This window comes from Salvelinus sp. IW2-2015, linkage group LG7, assembly GCF_002910315.2.
Source record: "Salvelinus sp. IW2-2015 linkage group LG7, ASM291031v2, whole genome shotgun sequence".
Lineage (NCBI taxonomy): Eukaryota > Metazoa > Chordata > Actinopteri > Salmoniformes > Salmonidae > Salvelinus > Salvelinus sp. IW2-2015.
The window spans coordinates 14,768,671-14,790,898 of NC_036847.1; the positions used below are offsets into that span (position 1 = coordinate 14,768,671).

At 42.7% G+C, this 22,228-nt stretch overlaps 1 protein-coding gene across 10 annotated transcripts in view; it reads left to right on the forward strand.

The window, feature by feature from the left end:
• Positions 1 to 22,228, forward strand: part of ndrg3b (ndrg family member 3b) — a 68,406-nt gene that overhangs the window by 34,734 nt on the left and 11,444 nt on the right. For 8 of the 10 annotated variants that reach the window (XM_070444460.1, XM_070444461.1, XM_070444463.1 and 5 more), the window contains exon 4: positions 21,407 to 21,512. In XM_070444460.1, the coding sequence (XP_070300561.1) occupies positions 21,407 to 21,512 (106 nt within the window). Of the gene's footprint in view, positions 1 to 11,560; positions 11,899 to 21,406; positions 21,513 to 22,228 lie in introns of those variants that run through there. The other 2 variants (XM_070444464.1, XM_023991097.2) reach the window with 2 other exon arrangements.

Genomic DNA, 22,228 nt, shown 5'->3' on the forward strand with positions numbered 1-22,228 from the left:
CAAGGCCATCAGATTGTTCAACAGCCACCACCTGCACAGAGAGGCTGCTGACTACCTACAGACTTGATATCATTGGCTGCTTTAATAAATGGAACAATAGTCACTTTTTAATAATGCCACTTTAAGAATGTTTACATATCTTGCATTACTCATCTCGTATGTATGCACTGTATACTGTATCCTTCACTATCTATTCTTTACTATCTATTGCATCTTTGTCACTGCTCGTCCATATATTTTATACTTCTCATCCCGTTCCTTTATTAGAATGTGTGTATTAGGTCTTGTTGTGGAATTGTTAGATACTGCTGCACTGTCGGATATAGAAGCATAAGCATTTAGCTATACTCGCAATAACATCTGCTAACCATGTGTATGTGACCAATAAAATTTGATTTGATTTGACAGTAATTAGGTTTCTCCAAGCTCTGATGCTGATCATTAGTAGCCTACCAAACTTGCTAACTTCCTTGTACTCAGCACTCTTTTGTTCCTCTAATCACTCTGACATCAATGCAAATGTATTCGAAAATGTCATCAAACAGCCCATGAGCTCATGTTGCTCTACATTTCTATAGGCTGCAATTGCTTGAGAAAACCGATTGATGGCCGTTAATAGAAAGACGAGGTTCCCATCAATTTTCTACAGGCTAGACCTACTATATTTATTTTTCAACTTTCCCAATATTAACCTGTCTAGGACTGGGGTTCCGCTCGCCAACAGCCAATGAAATTGCAGGGCGCCAAATTCAATCAACAGAAATCTCATAATTCAATTTTCTCAAACATACAAGTATTAGGCACCATTTTAAAGATAAAATTCTCGTTAATCCAACCACAGTGTCCGATTTCAAAAAGGTTTTTTGGCGAAAGCAGAACATATCATTATGTTAGGTCAGCAACTAGTCACAGAAAGCATACAGCGATTTTCAAAGCAAAGAGAGGAGTCACAAAAAGCAGAAATATTGATAAAATTAATCACTAACCTTTGATATTCTTCATCAGATGACGCTCCCGGGACAACATGTTACACAATACATGTATGTTTTGTTCGATCAAGTTCATATTCATATCCAAAAAACCTCAGTTTACATTTGGCTTTGCCTCCAAAACATCCTGTGAATTTGCACAGAGCCACATCAAATCACAGAAATACTCATAATAAACATTAATATAAGATACAACTGTTATTCACAGATTTAAAGATATACTTCAATTTTTTTTCATGGAAAAAGCAAACCATGCAATAATCTGAGTACGGCGCTCAGACGATATACACAACCCAAGAAGATATCTGCCATGTTGGAGTCAACATAAGTCAGAAATAGCATTATAAATATTCACTTACCTTTTGATCTTTCTCAGAATGCATTCCCAGGAATCCCAGTTCCAGTTGATTTGTTCCATAAAGTCCATCATTTATGTCCAAATTCCTCCTTTTGTTAGGGCGTTTGGTAAACAAATCGAAACTCAAGTCCAGCGGAAATGTCGGACGAAAATTCCAAAAAGTTATATTACTGGTCGTAGAAACAAATCAAACGATGTATAGAATCAATCTTTAGGATGTTTTTATCATAAATGTTCAATAATGTCCCAACAGGAGAATTKATTTGTCTGTGGGAAAGCAATGGAACGAGAGGTAACTTTTTCATGACCGCGCATCACGAGCCCATGGCTGCTGGCAGACCTCTGACTCATTCCCCTCTCATTCAGCCCAAACCAAAACCAAACACCAATGTTTTCTCTGGTAGGCACAACCTACCTGGCACCCCTATAAATAACCTCAAGTCAAAACCGTTACATTGCCCACAAACATTCGACCACCCATCAGAGATGATTGCAATACAGTCAGCTTTTTCTGTGACTTGCTTGACCTTCACTTGACCTCTGTTAAACTCTGCATCCAGCAAATTAATAGATAAAGCATGTCTAGTTGGAGGGGTGTATGCTGGGTGAAGAACATTCAGAAATCATTTCCAAATTGCCTGTGAACATCAGAGGTGAACCAGTTGCATACTAAGCTCAAGCAAGACATTCATCAGCATTTCTCTGACTAAGTTCCTCCATTGAGTCAAAAAACTTCTGATTCCAGGAGGACCATGAGCTGTTGCTGTCGATAAGGTGTCTGATTCATCATTTTCACCTCAAATAGAAGTAGAGGGACTTTTGTCAGAGGTTGTTTGTTGTGAGCGCTGAGGGAACTTTATGCACTTGGCCAGATGATTCTGCATCTTTGAGTTCTTCAACAAATGTTTTGGCACAGTATTTGCAAACGTACACAGCTTTTTCTTCTACATTAGCTGCAGTGAAATGTCTCCACACATCAGATAGTACCCATGGCATTTTCCTGTAAAGATTTTTTTTTTTTACTGTAATAAAAAACAATACAATTCCATGTCACCCTCCGATCCAACAGGTCCCAGACGTGCTCAATGGGATTGAGATCTGGGCTCTTCGCTGGCCATGGCAGAACACTGACATTCCTGTCTTGCAGGAAATCACACACAGAACGAGCAGTATGGCTGGTGTCGTTGTCATGTCGGGATGAGATGCAGGAAGGGTACCACATGAGGGAGGAGGATGTCTTCCCTGTAACGCACAGCGTTGAGATTGCCTGCAATGACAACAAACTCAGTCCGATGATGCTGTGACACACCGCCCCAGACCATGACCTCCACCTCCAAATCAATCCCGCTCCCCAGTACAGGCCTCGGTGTAACSCTCATTCCTTCGACGATAAACGTGAATCCGACCATCATCCCTGGTGAGACAAAACCGCGACTCGTCAGTGAAGAGCACTTTTTGTCAGTCTTGTCTGGTCCAGCGACGGTGGGTTTGTGCCCATAGGCAACGTTGTTGCCAGTAATGTCTGGTGAGGACCTGCCTTACAACAGGCCTACAAGCCGATCAGTCCAGCCTCTCTCAGCCTATTGCGGACAGTCTGAGCACTGATTGAGGGATTGTGCGTTCCTGGTGTAACTCGGGCAGTTGTTGTTGCCATCCTGTACCTGTCCCGCAGGTGTGATGTTTGGATGTACCGATCCTGTGCAGGTGTTGTTACACGTGGTCTGCCACTGCGAGGCCGATCAGCTGTCCGTCCTGTCTCCCTGTAGCGCTGTCTTAGGCGTCTCACAGTACGGACATTGCAATTTATTGCCCTGGCCACATCTGCAGTCCTCATGCCTCCTTGCAGCAGGCCTAAGGCACGTTCACGCAGATGAGCAGGGACCCTGGGCATCTTTCTTTTGGTGTTTTTCAGAGTCAGTAGAAAAGCCTCTTTATTGTCCTAAGTTTTCATAACTGTGACCTGAATTGCCTACCGTCTGTAAGCAGTTCCACAGGTGCTGTTCATTAATTGTTTATGGTTCATTGAACAAGCATGGGAAACGGTGTTTTAAACCTTTACAATGAAGATCTGGGAAGTGTTTTGAATTTTTACGAGTTATCTTTGAAAGACAGGGTCCTGAAAAAGATAGATAAGTTTCTTTTTTTGCTGAGTTTATATAATATATTCACCCCACCCAGTATGGTAATCAAAACTTACCAGAAAGCTTGTAGTCCTTGGCTCAGACAGTGTCGTAGTGTGGGCTCAATAGCATCTCATTTGTGTGCAAGATCTTGAGAATCAGCTGTACATGTAATGGAAGAATGCACTGTACATGCAGAGGGTTGCAATTCCATTGATTTGGAGATAGTTTAACCAAAATATGCCACAAGACCTATAATTGCCTTATGTGTATCCCACAAAGAAGGTTCACTGTTATAAGCTAACTTTATTTTGTTGAATTTAAGCAAAATTCCAGGGCTTAACTTCCCATGGAAAATTTCCGGAAACTTTCCGACCCTTTACAACCCTTGGCCAATCCACCCTCTCCTCTTCTCATTTTCCCTCATTACACCTAAGAATATTTCCCTATTTTTATAACCGTACAGAGGGGTTGGAAATAGGTTGCTGTACTCGGTCACTTCATTTGGTCTCCTATCCATCATGGTTAGGAGGGAGAAATGGAAAGTATGAACATGGGTTTAGGATGGAATAAAGGACAATGTTCTCGGTGTGTGTTCTGTTTGCCTTTTTTTTTAAACTCTTACCTCTTTTTCTCCCCAATTTTCGTGGTATCCAATTGGTAGTTCCAGTCTTGTCTCATCGCTGCAACTCCCGTATGGACTCGGGAGAGGCGAAGGTTGAGAGCCATGCGTCCTCCGTAAGACGACCCAACCAAGCTGCACTGCTTCTTGACACAATGCCCGCTTAACCCGGAAGCCAGCCACACCAATGTGTCGGAGGAAACACTGTACACCTGGCGATCATGTCAGCGTGCATTGCGCCCGGCCCGCCATAAGAATCACTAGTGTGCGATGGAACAAGGACATCCCTGCCGGTCAAACCCTCCCCTAACCCGGACGACCCTGGGCCAATTGTGCGCCGCCCCATGGGTCTCCCGGAGAGTATTAGGTTCAACTGGGCTGTCGTTAGGTGGGACTGAGTTGTGGTTATGATAATGGAAACAGGCAGTGCATCACCATTCACCATTTTGTCTGTCACAAAACATAAAAAGGCATGGTTGTCATGGCAATCCTCTTAACTCTATTCTTGACACAGTAGAGATGTTATTTTTCCAGTCCAGTGATTGAGTGGAAATAGTGTAATATTAGTGTACCTCAAAGCACCAGTGATTGGCCTCCAGAAGATGGCATCATTAGCACACGTATGAGTCTCTGACTAAACCCCAGGGAGCAAGGGTATAGAACTGCAAAACCATCAGTTGATATAATTAATTATTGCTGACGGAGCTGAATTCAACATTTCTTTGCTTTAACCATGACAAGTGTTCTTTAGTTTGATGGTGTCCTTGACTGGCCATGTGTAAGCAATATTTTGGCTTTGGTTTGTTTTTGTTCGGGGTTAGCCTACTCGTTGATGTTATTGATGTGACTGCTTGACACCATCCTATCCTCCACCCTGGCATGTCATGTGGTCTGTCTGTTTTCAGCATAGGGCATTACAATGGGCACTTTGACTGGCACAAAGCCTGGAAATAAAGTATACAGTGCTGACGACAACCTTCCTTATCATGTCCTCTCAGTGTTTTTCCTATAGGTCGGTCATGCGGTCTCCCCTGGTGTTCTGTGACCTAGATGACCAGCGTACGGGCTAGGTCCTGACTCCTTACGACAGATGTTGGGCGCCCGCCCGCCAAGAGACAGATTTATTGTGAAGGAGTAATTTTTGGAGGGTCAGGGTATTTATATCCCAACACGGCCATCAGTGGTGGTGGGGAGGAGAGTGTGGTAATGGAGAGGAGGGGTGGATGAATGCACAGGTTAGTGTAACCACATTGGTCGATATGGAAAATGTACAACTCACTATCTTATGGTAATAAGTAAGTATGTAGCGCCCTCTTAGGCTGATGCCCTGAACTGCAATTTTCTAAAGAGACATTTTTCTATGCAGACATGAAGTTACTCTTTCTTGTCTCTTTGAGCTGATAGTTCAGTACTGTACACAACAACGAGTTGACAGTTTGTTGGCTGATCATGACAGTTAGCAGTTGTTGTAAACTAGAAGCCAACCTGCTCGCATTGCACAAAACACCTGGTTTTAGTCTCTCCCACACCCTCGATGTGCACAAAGCATGTACCCTGCAGAGAGGGGGCTGTATGTGGCTCAGGGAACCCTCATTTGCAGGGATACCCTCTCCCCCTCACAGTAATGTCACTATAAGGCAGGTGTTTCCTGTCAAGAAGCTTGAAGTACGCTCACAGACAGACATATCAAAGAACTCCACCTTTTAGATCTCCGCTTTAGAAGCTATCAAATGTCAATGGTGCAAGTCTGCTCAGAGCCTGGCCAAGTGATCTACACAGTTGTAGACTGTTCAGGGTCATTTACGCTGTCTTAAAAACTTCCAGGTCAAGTAGGTAGTACGTACAGCTGTCTTTAAGACAAAGTTAGCCATTAACATTCCACTTGGACAAAGTGTTATCTAACATTTGTTGTGTGATTCCAGGACTGCCACTTTACTTAAGATTAAGATTGTTCTAACTCCAGGAACCTGCTCTTATTTGGGGTTTATCTGTCCTCCCCAGCCTCCAAGGCTGTGGTGCATGATTAGCTTACTTCAGGCCAGAGTGGCCATGGCAGCCAAGGATCCCAGGGTTGGGTTTAGGTAGCAAAAATGGCACTGACCCAGTTTGGGATATGGTTTGGGCTGCATTCCCTGACCTGAATCGGCCCTAATCTTGCCCTCCAAATCCATTTGTTACTAATGTTATCAGAGCTATTTCTGACACAGGGCTTTGTGTGTGTGTGTGTGTAGTCCATCTTCAGTTTCTTGTCTCTAGACTAGAGTCTAAAGTTTAGGAGATGGTGAAAGATATCATCCATCAGAGCCTATGGTTAAATCACAGCCTATTAGTGCAAATTGGTTCTGAAATAAACTGCCATCACAATGATAAGTCTACTAGAGATTAAGTAGACTTTATTCTTCCCTTTTAATGAATACGTTATGTTGTAGGCTCTCCTGACATTTATTGGTGAAAAACACCAAATTGAAAATGGGCCATAATGGAACAATGGGCCACAAACACTGATGGTCCTACTGGCTGGCTGGATTACCCTCTGATACAGAACAGTGTGGACAAAGAAACTGAGTGCACATGGCAGACAAGGACCAAGGTCCGGAGAGCTGGCTGGCTGAGAAAGACGACGTCTTAACGTCCCAAATCTGCAGGTAATCCCCCCCATTTCATTCTAACGCTCCCTCCATCTCTGTGCTAGGGCTGCAGGCCTGGGAGGACTGTTCCCCATGAACAGACTGAGGATTAAACCCAGCCCTGCCCAGGCTCCTCAGTTGGCAACCAGGCTTCGAACAAAGCCCCTGCCTTCAAAAATAAAGGGATGGTGTGTACTAGTTTAGGGTCATGAAATATTATATTTGAATAAAAAGAAAACAATGCATAAAAAAAATCCATTAATATATCATTCTTGTGCAATTCATATCTATAGGCTACATTGAAGTTTTTCTTTTATTATGTTTATCTGGCATTAGTGCCAAAGCTTTAGGGCCTAACTGTATGCGTACCGACTAAAACCTGGCACAGTGGATGCTATTCTGTTTCTCAACAAGGCTGCAAAAGAAAGTAAGACAGAGTAGGCAATTATAGCCTCATAACTAGACAGTGGGTACTTCGATTTTCAAAACGTTTGTGTTATGTTTATTTTATTTTGTATTATTATAATGCTGCTGTAAGGTATTAGCCCATACAGGCAGTCAGCTTACAAGATGTACATTTATTTTTTCACATTTTGTTTAGTTTCAGCAAAATGATAGGCGGCTAACTGTTCAATAAACCTTTCAAATGAATAGGCCTAAATGCTCATGAAAAATCAAATTGTTCAAGGGCAAAGTAGCCTAATTGTACAGTGCATTTTCACAAAAACATGAGCAAGTGTCAATTTAGGCTATTGTTTGAATTTTTTTCTTTCAGCAAAACATTATGCTACCTACTGTTCAGTAGGCCTAAATATGTAAGTCCCAGCCATTATTATCTCTATCAATTCATTTCTGGGTTACAATTAAGTACCTGAGTGTGATGCATATTTTATTTTCAATTAAAATGTTCAACAAGCAACAAATGGCTTCTTAGCAAAGAGCAATTTTTCAAGCCATAATTTAGTTAGGACTGGCTGGGAGTGGTCTTCGTGAGGAGGGGAAACTAGCTGTTATTGGCAGAGGTTTGAAACATTCTTATTGGTCTATTAACTAATTTACAGCCTTGCCAAAACTCCATCCCACCAAAACTATTCAAACAGCTCTTACACAAAGGGTATTATCATCATTTTCACAGTATTAATCCAACCGTGTGAACATACAGCTAAACTAGTGTTCACTGCAGATTTGACAATAAGGCCCAATTCCAGATCAACCACTAACATGGCATTCCAGATCAACCACTAACATGGCATTCCAGATCAACCACTAACATGGCATTCCAGATCAACCCACTAACATGGCATTCCAGATCAACCACTAACATGGCATTCCAGATCAACCACTAACATGGCATTCCAGATCAACCACTAACATGGCATTTTTCTAAGAACTGGATGGATTGGAATGGATTAGACATCTACAGTTGAAGTCGGAAGTTTACATAAACTCATTTTTCAACCACTCCAAAAATGTATTTTATAACAAACTAAAGTTTTGGCAAGTTGGATAGGACATCTACTTTGTGCATGACAAAAGTAATTTTCCCAACATTTGTTTACAGACAGATTATTTCACTTATAATTCACTGTATCACAATTCCAGTGGGTCAGAAGTTTACATACACTAAGTTGACTGTGCCTTTAAACAGCTTGGAAAATACCTGAAAATGTCTTGGCTTTAGAAGCTTCTGATAGGCTAATTGACATAATTTGAGCCAGTTGGAGGTGTACCTGTGGATGCATTTCAAGGCCTACCTTCAAACTCAGTGCCTCTTTGCTTGACATCATGGGGAAATTTTTAAAAAATCAGCCAAGACATCAGAAACAAAATTGTAGATCTCCACAAGTCTGGTTCATCCTTGGGAGCAATTTCTAAATGCCTGAAGGTACCACGTTCATCTGTACAAACAATAGTACGCAAGTATAAACACCATGGGACCACGCATCCGTCATACCGCTCAGGAAGGAGACGCGTTCTGTCTCCTAGAGATGAACGTACTTTGGTGAGAAGTGCAAATCAATCCTAGAACAACAGCAAAGGACTTTGTGAAGATGCTGGAGGAACCAGGTACAAAAGTAAAACGAGTCCTATAGCAATATAACATGAAAGGCCGCTCAGCAAGGAAGAAGTCACTGCTCCAAAACCTCCATTAAAAAAGCCAGACTATGGTTTGCAACTGCACATGTGGACAAAGATCATACTTTTTGGAGAAATGTCCACTGGTCTGATGAAAGAAAAATAGAACTGTTTGGCCATAATGACCATCGTTATGTTTGGAGGAAAAAGGGGGAGGCTTGCAAGCTGAAGAACACCATCCCAACCGTGAAGCATGGGGGTGGCAGCATCATGTTGTTGGGGTGCTTTGCTGCAGGGGGGACTGGTGCACTTCATAAAATAGATGGCATCATGAGGGAGGAAAATTATGTGGATATACTGAAGCAACATCTCAATGGGTCTTCCAAATGGACAATGACCCCAAGCATACTTCCAAAGTTGTGGCAAAATGGCTTAAGGACAACAAAGTCAAGGTATTGGAGTGGCTGTCACAAGCCTGACCTCAATCTTATAGAACATTTGTGAGCAGAACTGAAAAAGTGTGTGCGAGCAAGGAGGCCTACAAACCTGACTCAGTTACACCAGCTCTGTCAGGAGGAATGGGCCAAAATTCATCCAATTTATTGTGGGAAGCTTGTGGAAGGCTACCCGAAACCTTTGACCCAAGTTAAACATTTTAAAGGCAATGCTACCAAATACTAATTGAGTGTATGTAAACTTCTGACCCACTGGGAATGTGACGAAAGAAATAAAAGCTGAAATAAATTATTCTCTCTACTATTATTCTGACATTTCACTTTCTTAAAATAAAGTGGTGATCCTATCTGACCTAAGACGGGGAGTTTTTACTTTGATTAAATGTCAGAATTGTGAAACTGAGTTTAAATATACAGTGGGGCAAAAAAGTATTTAGTCAGCCACCAATTGTGCAGTTCTCCCACTTAAAAGATGAGAGAGGCCTGTAATTTTCATCATAGGTACACTTCAACTATGACAGACAAAATGAGAAAAAGAAATCCAGAAAATCACATTGTAGGATTTTTTATGAATTTATTTGCAAATTATGGTGGGAAATAAGTATTTGGTCCCTACAAACAAGCAAGATTTCTGGCTCTTACAGACTGTAACTTCTTCTTTAAGAGGCTCCTCTGTCCTCCACTCGTTACCTGTATTAATGGCACCTGTTTTGAACTTGTTATCAGTATAAAAGACACCTGTCCACAACCTCAAACAGTCACACTCCAAACTCTACTATGGCCAAGACCAAAGAGCTGTCAAAGGACACCAGAACCAAATTGTAGACCTGCACCAGGCTGGGAAGACTGAATCTGCAATAGGTAAGCGCAGCTTGGTTTGAAGAAATCAACTGTGGCAGCAATTATTAGGAAATGGAAGACATACAAGACCACTGATAATCTCCCTCGATCTGGGGCTCCACGCAAGATCTCACCCCGTGGGGTCAAAATGATCACAAGAACGGTGAGCAAAAATCCCAGAACCACACGGGGGGACCTAGTGAATGACCTGCAGAGAGCTGGGACCAAAGTAACAAAGCCTACAATCAGTAACACACTACGCCGTCAGGGACTCAAATCCTGCAGTGCCAGACATGTCCCCTGCTTAGCCAGTACATGTCCAGGCCTGTCTGAAGTTTGCTAGAGAGCATTTGGATGATCCAGAAGAAGATTGGGAGAATGTCATATGGTCAGTGAAACCAAAATATAACTTTTTGGTAAAAACTCAAACTCGTCGTGTTTGGAGGACAAAGAATGCTGAGTTGCATCCAAAGAACACCATACTACTGTGAAGCATGGGGGTGGAAACATCATGCTTTGGGGCTGTTTTTCTGCAAAGGGACCAGGACGACTGATCCGTGTAAAGGAAAGAATGAATGGGGCCATGTATCGTGAGATTTTGAGTGAAAACCTCCTTCCATCAGCAAGGGCATTGAAGATGAAACGTGGCTGGGTCTTTCAGCATGAGAATGATCCCAAACACACCGCCCGGGCAACGAAGGAGTGGCTTCGTAAGAAGCATTTCAAGGTCCTGGAGTGGCCTAGCCAGTCTCCAGATCTCAACCCCATAGAAAATCTTTGGAGGGAGTTGAAAGTCCGTGTTGCCCAGCAACAGCCCCTAAACATCACTGCTCTAGAGGAGATCTGCATGGAGGAATGGGCCAAAATACCAGCAACAGTGTGTGAAAACCTTGTGAAGAATTACAGAAAACGTTTGACCTCTGTCATTGCCAACAAAGGGTATATAACAAAGTATTGAGAAACTTTTGTTATTGACCAAATACTTATTTTCCACCATAATTTGCAAATAAATTCATWAAAAATCCTACAATGTGATTTTCTGGAGAGAAAAAAATTCTAATTTTGTCTGTCATAGTTGAAGTGTACCTATGATGACAATTACAGGCCTCATCTTTTTAAGTGGGAGAACTTGACAATTGGTGGCTAATGGTAATTACCATAGTATGCCTAAACCTGATAGTTTAGGCAGATGTTCAATGTCAGCCAATCCACAGGTATTTTATTGATCCTCTTCTGTGTTCTTCCTCTGACACGCTGTGGTGATGTGTGTCAGGGTTGGTGAGCTCCACCCTTTCCCTGACACTCGTTCAGCCCTCCTCACCCCTTCCTTACCCCTCTCCCGCCTCCTACCAGCCCATCTGACCTTCTAAGTCCAATTAGAGGGTTGCTGAGCGTCCAGACGGCCCTGAGAGCTTTGCGCTTACCCAGCGAGGAACGCACCCTCCCTCTTTCTTTCTTTCTCTACACCTCCTCCACGTCMCTCTCTCTAGCTCCCATTAACACGTGCCTCTCCCTCGCTCGCTCCTTTAGTTTCCCTCCTCTCCCTCTCTAACGCATTATCCTCCCCTCATTTGGTGGGACCAGCTGCTGCTACCAAACATTTCAGTCGTTCCTTGTGGGCTCCGCGCTCCATTCTGTTGCTGCCCCCCTCCTGCAGCCACCTCTCCGCTCTGCTGCCAGCGTCACCACCACCGCCCCTTTTCAGACAACACAGGGACAGACCGACTGCACTCCTCTCTTCTACTGACAAAATGACAGCCGTTCTGGACCTCAACCAGATTGCCATTGCCTGTTCGACCATTGGTGTAGTGGTGAGTGGGACTTTGTCGGTTTGTGTGTGGGGTTGTGTTTTACTGATATGCCAGTCACCGTGTGGCCTGCCTGTTGATTGTGCGCTAACAAAGCTAAAAGCAAGCTGTCGGGTGTGTGTGTGATTTTCTCTGCTCTGGCATGTGAAGGTGTGTTAGGTACTGTGGCGATGTGGGCGAGCGTATGACTGAGGGAACGAACAACCTGCTTCGCAAATTTGGGGCCAGTACCACTGCAAGCATTGTTTACCCCAGCAGGTGGAGTGGATGAATGGTGGTGAGGGTGGGAGTTCAGCACTGGGAGGGGTGCGGTTTAGAGGACAGGAGAAAGGTCTCTCTCCTTTGAGATGAATGCCCTCTGCTTCTCTGCATTCCCTGTAATTACAGGAAACAAATGTGGCTCGGTTTGTTTTCCATTCCCACTGAATGTTTTTGGTGTGCAGCATTTCTCTTAGAAAGGAGAAATTAACCACCAGCTGGGACAAGGTTTATTTTTTAAATGGCTGCGCTTCTTGCTTGTGGAGTCACGGCCTGGTGCCACTGTGTGGACTGGACCAGACTGGTTCCTTCKTCTTCTGGGATCAGTGTCTGTGCTCCTGTCTGTGGCCAGGCCAGACTGGGGAGGCTGGATCTCTAGTCTAAGAGAAACAGACTCCTACCATATAATTTGCACGTTATCCATCTCTCCTCCTCCCTGTGTCTCTCTCTTTCGCCACAGGTTACGGGGGGATGTAGCCAAATGTTGGCACAGAGCAGACTGTTGAATGTTAATCAGAACCCTGCCTCGCCTCCTGCTGAGACATCCTTGAACCTTTCTTCCTCATTTAGCCCAAAGTGGCTCTGCAAAACAATACCACTGATATGATGACAATGTTGCTTTTCTTTCTGTATTATGGAACAGTGTTATTTTGTAATATGGAACTAGTTTTGTCTTTTTTTAAGGTTAGGGTTAGGCATAGGGTTAGCAGTGGGGTTAGGGTTAGGTTTAAAATCACATTTTAAGAAGAAATTGTAGAAATGGGTGGCGTTTAGTCATAATTATGACTTTGTGGCTGTGGGATCTGTGTTGTCGTGGTAACCAATAGTGTTCAGCGTGTGTGTTTTCTTTAAAYTGGAACTGATAGCGTTTTAACTACTTTMCAGATATCAAACAGACAATCATAATATCAGTTAAACATAGCAAATTCCCAGTTTATGCTACAAAACCAACTTTTTATAAGAGGTTTTAAAATTAGCTTCTATTTGACTCAACATTCCATGATGAACACTAAGGCATTGTTGGCAGAATAGATGGATGCAATTTAATGCATGAGTAATGTAATTCACCAATACATTTCTTGGTAAATCACAGCTGGCCTGGTACATTGTTTGTTGCCTCCATTTGGGATGCACTGTTTCAATGACTCAATATTTTGGACAAAAACGGACGAATGTAACTAAGGCTGGGAATGTCAATACGATCAAACTAGCAAGGGCAATGATCACAATCTGTCATAATGTGGCTAATAGGCTAGCGTATTTATATAGAAGGCCAAAAACACGGAGCGTAACGTTAGTTAGCTAGCTGACTGCTAGGAGGATGTCATGTCAATGGAGGAGTGGGTGACTGAATTTTTCTTCTCATATCGTTTTTCAGTGGCTATACACAGCTAGAGATGCAGGCGTCATTTGGTTAGCTAGCAAGAACTTGAATGACTTATCCAGTTAGCATATCTCTTGTGTTCGCAAATTCACTACTTCGATTTCAGAGTACTCTCGTCTGAGTGTGCCAGAGTGCAGAATAACTGATGAATTTCCAAACAAGCAACACCCAGTGTCAGTAAACGTAGGCAAAAAAAGTAATAATCAGTCCCCAACGCGCTAGATAACATGTAAAAAGCCTAACCAGCTCTGCTAGGGTGAGTAAAATGGTCAGAGTGAGTGTTCTCTCATTTGTGTCTGGAAGTAGCTAGCAAGCTAGACAACTTTAGCCAGTTAGCCTGGGTGCTTGGTTGGGACAAGCATGCTTTGGCAAGCAAGATGCAGAAGTACGAGTAGGCTACAATTCCTCATTGTTTATCAGTGCAATTTTGACGGCCAACTAGCTGAAAAAGTTTGAGGTTTTATCTAATGTTCCTTCGTTAGATATTAGCTCATCTTGCTCTGGCTAGCATTAGTTGTTGATCTTGTTGTTGATGTGCATAACTGAGGCAGAGAGCCCCTACCTTTTCATGGTTGTTTGATCAATAGGAATGTAAAGTTCCAAATGTAAGAGGACTCCTGTGGTATTTACAGAAATCCATTCAGGTCTATTTTGTGACCATCGAGAGCATCCTGATTGGTTGCATCACTGCCTGGTATGGCAACTGCCCCCCCCCCCCCCCCCCCCCCTTTGTTTTTACACTGCTGCTACTCGCTGTTATCTATGCATAGTCACTTTACTCCTACCTACATGTACAAATGACCTCGACTAACCTGTACCCCTGCACATTGACCCTTGGAAATAGCCTTGTTATTGTTATTTTATAGTGATACTTTTTTATTAAATGTTTTACTTTAGTTTATTTTGGAAATATTTTCTTAACTGCATTGTTGGTTAAGTTAAGGGCTTGAAAGTAAACATTTTACAGTAAGGTCTACACCTGTTGTATTCGGCGCATCTGACGAATAATATTAGATTTTTGGCGAATGCGTTCTAATGATCTAAAGTCATGCTGTTGCAACTGCCTGTAAACACACAGTCCAGTTCAAAGTGAATGATGGCAGGCCCTACTGCCTGTAAACACACAGTCCAGTTCAAAGTGAATGATGGCAGGCCCTACTGCCTGTAAACACACAGTCCAGTTCAAAGTGAATGATGGCAGGCCCTACTGCCTGTAAACACACAGTCCAGTTCAAAGTGAATGATGGCAGGCCCGTGTGGCAAAATAATTATTTGCATAAAGGCCTACTGTAGCTCTAATGGGCAATGGTGCACCTGTCTGCGTAGACTATTGTCCTGGACGAGATGGATGTTTTATTTCTTGCCGTGTCTATTAATTGTCCAAACACACAGCCGCTTTCCACTCTATATTGCTATAGAATTTTCCCAAAGGCCTAAGTATACGTAATTCCAAAACATTCTAAGAATTTATTAAACATTTTTGACATGTCATATTCTTCCTGGGAGTGTATATGAACAGATCAAAATAAGATTTATTTTATTTAATTTTTTATTTAACCAGGTAGGCTAGTTGAGAACAAGTTCTCATTTGCAACTGCGACCTGGCCAAGATAAAGCAAAGCAGTGTGACACAGACAACAACACAGAGTTACACATGGAGTAAACAATAAACAATCCAATAACACAATAAACAAGTCAATGACACAGTAGAAAAAAGAAAGTCTATATACAGTGTGTGCAAAAGGAGGTAGGCAATAAATAGGCCATAGGAGCGAATAATTACAATTTAGCAGATTAACACTGGAGTGATAAATGAGCAGATGATGATGTGCAAGTAGAGATACTAGTGTGCAGAAAAGTAAATAAAATAAAAACAGTATGGGGATGAGGTAGGTAGATTGGGTGGACTATTTACAGATGGACTATGTACAGCTGCAGCAATCGGTTAGCTGCTCAGATAGTTGATGTGTAAAGTTGGTGAGGGAAATAAGTCTTCAACTTCAGCAATTTTTGCAATTCGTTCCAGTCACTGGCAGCAGAGAACTGGAAGGAAAAGAGGCCAAATGAGGTGTTGGCTTTGGGGATGATCAGTGAGAAATACCTGCTGGAACGTGTGCTACGGGTGGGTGTTGTTATCGTGACCAGTGAACTGAGATAAGATGGAGCTTTACCTAGCATAGACGTATAGATGACCTGGAGCCAGTGGGTCTGGCGACGAATATGTAGCGAGGGCCAGCCGACTAGAGCATATWGGTCGCAGTGGTGGGTGGTATAAGGTGATTTGGTAACAAAACGGATGGCACTGTGATAGACTGCATCCAGTTTGCTGAGTAGAGTATTGGAAGCTATTTTGTAGATGACATCGCCGAAGTCGAGGATCGGTAGGATAGTCAGTTTTACTAGGGTAAGTTTGGCGGCGTGAGTGAAGGAGGCTTTGTTGCGAAATAGAAAGCCGATTTCTAGATTTGATTTTGGATTGGAGATGTTTAATATGAGTCTGGAAGGAGAGTTTACATTCTAGCCAGACACCTAGGTATTTATAGTTGTCCCACATATTCTAGGTCGGAACCGTCCAGGGTGGTGATGCTAGTCGGGCGGGCGGGTGCGGGCAGCGAACGGTTGAAAAGCATGCATTTGGTTTTACTAGCGTTTAAAGAGCAGTTGGAGGCCACGGAAGGAGTGTTGTATGGCATTGAAGCTCGTTTGGAGGTTAGTTAACACAGTGTCCAAGGAAGGGCCAGAAGTATACAGAATGGTGTCGTCTGCGTAGAGGTGGATCAGGGAATCGCCCACAGCAAGAGCGACATCATTGATGTATACAGAGAAAAGAGTCGGCCCGAGAATTGAACCCTGTGGTACCCCCATAGAGACTGCCAGAGGTCCGGACAACATGCCCTCTGATTTGACACACTGAACTCTGTCTGCAAAGTAGTTGGTGAACCAGGCYAGGCAGTCATTAGAAAAACCTAGGCTATTGATTCTGCCGATAAGAATACGGTGATTGACAGTCGAAAGCCTTGGCCACGTCGATGAATACGGCTGCACAGTACTGTCTTTTATCGATGGCGGTTATGATATCGTTTAGTACCTTGAGCGTGGCTGAGGTGCACCCGTGACCGGCTCGGAAGCCAGATTGCACAGTGGAGAAGGTACGGTGGGATTCGAAATGGTCAGTGATCTGTTTATTAACTTGGCTTTCGAAGACTTTAGATAGGCAGAGCAGGATGYATATAGGTCTGTAACAGTTTGGGTCTAGGGTGTCACCCCCTTTGAAGAGGGGGATGACCGCGGCAGCTTTCCAATCTTTAGAGATCTCGGACGATACGAAAGAGAGGTTGAACAGGCTGGTAATAGGGGTTGCAACAATGGCGGCGGATAGTTTTAGAAAGAGAGGGTCCAGATTGTCTAGCCCAGCTAATTTGTACGGGTCCAGGTTTTGCAGCTCTTTCAGAACATCTGCTGTCTGGATTTGGGTGAAGGAGAAGCTGGGGAGGCTTGGGCGAGTAGCTGCGGGGGGGCGGAGCTGTTGGCCGGGGTTGGAGTAGCCAGGAGGAAGGCATGGCCAGCCGTTGAGAAATGCTTATTGAAATGTTTGATTATCATGGATTTATCAGTGGTGACCGTGTTACCTAGTCTCAGTGCAGTGGGCAGCTGGGAGGAGGTGCTCTTGTTCTCCATGGACTTTACAGTATCCCAGAACTTTTTGGAGTTAGAGCTACAGGATGTGAATTTCTGCTTGAAAAAYCTAGCCTTTGCTTTCCTGACTGACTGCGTGTATTGGTTCCTGACTTCCRTGAACAGTTGCATATCGCGGGGACTATTCGATGCTATTGCAGTCCGCCACAGGATGTTTTTGTGCTGGTCAAGGGCAGTCAGGTCTGGAGTGAACCAAGGGCTATATCTGTTCTTAGTTCTGCATTTTTTGAACGGGGCATGCTTATCTAAGATGGTGAGGAAATTACTTTTAAAGAATGACCAGGCATCCTCGACTGACGGGATGAGGTCAATATCCTTCCAGGGTACCCGGGCCAGGTCGATTAGAAAGGCCTGCTCGCTGAAGTGTTTAAGGGAGCGTTTGACAGTGATGAGGGGTGGTCGTTTAACCGCGGACCCATAGCGGATACAGGCAATGAGGCAGTGATCGCTGAGATCCTGATTGAAAACAGCGGAGGTGTATTTGGAGGGCAAGTTGGTCAGGATAATGTCTATGAGGGTGCCCATGTTTAAATAAGATTTCATGTTGCTAAAATGCTGTCAGTTCCACTTTAACTAGGAAGTTACTCCTGTTGTCATGTAGAGGGGGTAAATTGCCCCCTTTCCCCATCACCTGGCCCATCCACTGTTGACAACCACTGCAGTGCCTCCCTCTTCTTTAGTCACAACAAGCCAAATATCAGCAGTGCACAGCACCCTTGACTTTGTTCCAGGAACACACAAAAACAAACAAGGAGGCATATAGGCCTATGTCTGTTTTCAGAATTTGTTGGACTGCTACTGGTTTCAATGCATTGAGTGCTTTGTTTTTTGTCTTGTTTTTTTTCTGTCAGGCTTTCATTTCATCTGGTAGTTAAAAGCCCTAGGCTACACAACACATTTTTGTTTGTGGGTTAGACTACAGTTGTGGCAACAGAAGTGGCAACCTCTACTGGAGCCTCTTTGGTCAGTGACTAGGCTGTGTGCTCTGAAGGCACCTCACATGAAGCCTCCATCGCACACACAAACAACCTTTCACACAGCCTGCCCTTTCAACCGTCTCTTCTATTTTTACTCCTCCGCACCTAGATACTGTAGTGTCAGTCTTCCAGGTGTCAGCTGGAGGAGAACAACCACACACCATGAATTATGATTTGAGTGACGTTATTGTCCTCATCTGTGTGTCTTCCTTCTCCAATGTACTGATTATCATAGAGTGTGTATATGTTGATGCTTTTTTTAGACATGGGGTGTGTATGCAGCCAGCAGGCTGCTGAACAGCCTGGTTTAGCCTAATCTCCCCTACGTCTGTGTGGCAGCCATCCAGTGAGATCTGACGCAATATGGCCCTCAAAACCACCCTCTGTGGTTTTCAACTGCACCAATGGACGGAAACTGAACACTGAAGCAGGCACACATATTTAGCAGTCCTATATTTGGGTCTCTGCTTTTGTATTACAGTATTCGATTATGAAATAGACATCACACCATTATTGCTACCAGACAAAAACATGCATCACACACAAAGTTAATGAAACCACAACACCAGTTTGACTTAACAGTAAGCCTACTAGTAGGGATGTCAAACGTTCAGCCTGCTGCATGAGCCTATGTCTAGAGTGCCTGGTTAAATTGAGCTTAGGACCATTGTTAAGTCTCTCCGTGGTTAAAGTAGGAAGAAATAGATGTAATTGTTGTTAAAATGTGAATGTGCTACATTTACTATCATATATTGATTTCCTCGACAGACACATGTAGTCAACCCAATTTCATTGAGGTTTGTCTGTTAGAAGAGCACAAACGGTACATGTCGCCGCAGTTATTGTTCTATTGATTTCAATACAATATCGATGTGAGTGATTCATTTGCAGGCGCAATTGATTACAGTAGAAGAAGCTAATCAATTCCAGTCTTGATGATCGCTTGGTAGATATTGGTGAATGTGTGTGGGGAGTAACTTATGTATAGGTCTTCAAAATATCACAACTTATTTCAGCATATTAATTATTCATCTTAAACTGTTTTTTTGACACTCGGCCATAAACCAAAAAGCCATGACGACAGGAAGCAGCAACAGTATAATTTTCAATGTATGTTTTTAGGAATATAAATGGTATATAAAAAAATAAAATCTACATGATTCTACTTTATCAGTAAAAACTACTGAATGAGCCCAAAAATGTGCTATGATTTATTGATTTCGATGATATTAGTGAAATAGTGAAAATATATTTGTCCTGGCCGATTCATTTATCGTGTTATGCTGATGGTGTGTGTGTGTGTCTGGAGGAAGTTGTGACCCGTTAAATGACATTCATGTGGAATTAGAGGCAGGCCTAAGGGCTGTGGACGGACTGCTATTTCCATCCTTAGATAATTAGATTAACCAGACATCAGCGGACGCTACCTTGTGGCAGGCAGTGCGTCTGTGAGACAGGACATGGAGCGGGCCCTGCTTCCTTATCCACAAAACATCTGCGTGTGTGTGTGACAGTGGTGTGAGACTGAACAGTGTGGACACGCATGCAGTGTGGTGCAGAGACACTTACACACTGTCATTGTCACCACAGCTCTATGGGTTATGATCCAGCCTCCATTATCAGTCTGGATCATCATGTACAGTGCATTCAGAAAGTATTCATACCCTTCGACTTATTGCACATTTTGTTGTTGCAGCCTGAATTCAAAATCGATTACATAGTCTCACCCATCTACACACAATAGCCCATAATGCCAAAGTGAATACATGTTTTTACAAATGTTTGCAAATTTATGAAGAATGAAATACAGAAACATCTAATTTACATAAGTATTCACACCCCTGAGTCAATACTTTGTAGAAGCACCTTTGGCAGCGATTACAGCTGTGAGTCTTTCTGGGTAAGTCTCTTAGAGCTTTGCACACATGGATTGTACAGTATTTGTATATTCTTTTAAAAATTCTTCAAGCTCTGTAGAGTTGGTTGTAAATCATTGATAGACAGCCATTTTCAAGTCTTGCCATAGATTTTCAAGACGATTTTTAAGTCACAAATGTAACTAGATCACTCAGGAATATTCAATGTCATCTTGGTAAGCAACTCCGGTGTATATTTGACCTTTTAGGTTATTGTCCTGCTGAAATGTGAATTTGTCTCCCAGTGTCTGTTGGAAATCAGACTGAACCAGGATTTTGCCTGTGCTTCGCTCTATTCCGTTTCTTTTTATCCTAAAAAAACTCACTAGTCCTTGTCGATGACAAGCATACCCATAATATGATGCAGCTAATACCATGTTTGAAAATATGTAGTGGTACTCAGTGGTGTGTTGTGTTGGATTTGCCCCGAACATAAAGCTTTGTATTCAGGACATATAGTTGATTTCTTGGCCAAATGTTTTGCCGTTTTACTTTAGTGCCTTATTGCGAACAGGATGTGTGTTCTGGAATATTTGTATTCTATACAGGCTTCCTCCTTTTCACTTTGTCATTTAGGTTAATATTGTGGAGTAACTACAATGTTGTTGAGTCATCCTCAGTTTTCTCCTGTCACAGCCATTAAACTCTAACTGTTTTAAAGTAAGCAGTGGCCTCATGGTGAAATCCCCTTAGTGGTTTCCTTCCTCTCCACCAACTGAGTTAGGAAGGACTCCTGTATTGATACAACATCCAAAGTTAAATTAATAACTTCACCAGGATCAAAGGAATAATTCATGTTTTTTTTTGCGAGGCTTTGGAAAACATCCCTGGTCTTTGTGGTTGAATCTTTGTTTAAAATTCACTGCTCGACTGAGGGACATTACAGATGATTGTATTATGGAGTATTGTGTGTAGGCTAGTGACACAATCTCAATTTAATCCATTTTAAATTCAGGCTGTAACACAACAAAATGTGGAAAATGTCAAGGGGTGTGAATACTTTCTGAAAGCTCTGTAGGCTACCTGCTGACTGTTCCACTGAAGAGGACCCTGTTTTAATGAGTTCTACTGTATGAAATGCACATCCTTTGAGAGAATGATTGATTTTCTGTCTACTACTGGCACTTAGCCTCACTGAGGAAGTGTCCTACTCAGTGTATGAATTATGAATTTTGTTTTTCCTGAAATCTGCACCTCCTATCGTGCTATGACTGTCACTAAAAGGCTGGCTCCTCTAAGCTCCACAGACACCCCAGACCATGCTGTCTTGTGTGTTCCAGGAGCATGACATCGAGACCCCCCATGGTGTCCTGCATGTGACGATGAGGGGCACCCCCAAGGGCAACAGACCGGTCATCCTCACCTACCATGACATTGGACTCAACCGTGAGTACAGCATCACACACACACACAGACAGACACAGACACAGGCTCTTATTAGCCAAGCTAAGCTTTGAAATCTCTCCAAACACACCTAAATACACTAAACAAAAATATAAACGCAACATGTAAAGTGTTGGTCCCATGTTTCATGAGCTGAAATAAAAGATCCCAGAAATGTTCAAATGKACAAAAAGCTTATTTCTCTCATTTTGTACACAAATTTGTGTACATCCCTGTTGGCGAGCATTTCTCCTTTGCCAAGATAATCCATTGTTGTTTACATGTTATCTAATCCAATCCGTTGTGTGGGCGAGCATTTTGCTGATGTCAACATTGTCAACAGAGTGCCCAATGGTGGCGATAGGGTTATGGTATGGGCAGGGATAAACTATGGACAACAAACACAATTGCATTTTATCAAAGGCCATTTGAAAGCACAAAAATACAATGACGAGATCTTGAGGTCTGTTGTGAGGCCCAATTATATTATTATTATTATCATTTTATTTTTTTAAGGTATCTGAACAACAGATGCATATCTGTATTCCCAGTCATGTGAAATCCATAGATTAGGGCCCAATGAATTTATTTCAATTTGACTGATTTCCTTGTAACTTAGTCAAATCAATGAAATTGTTGCATGTTGCGTTTTTTATATTCTTGTTCAGTATATAATATCATGTTCTCATTAGAACAGTTGGAGATGATGTAAGAAGCTG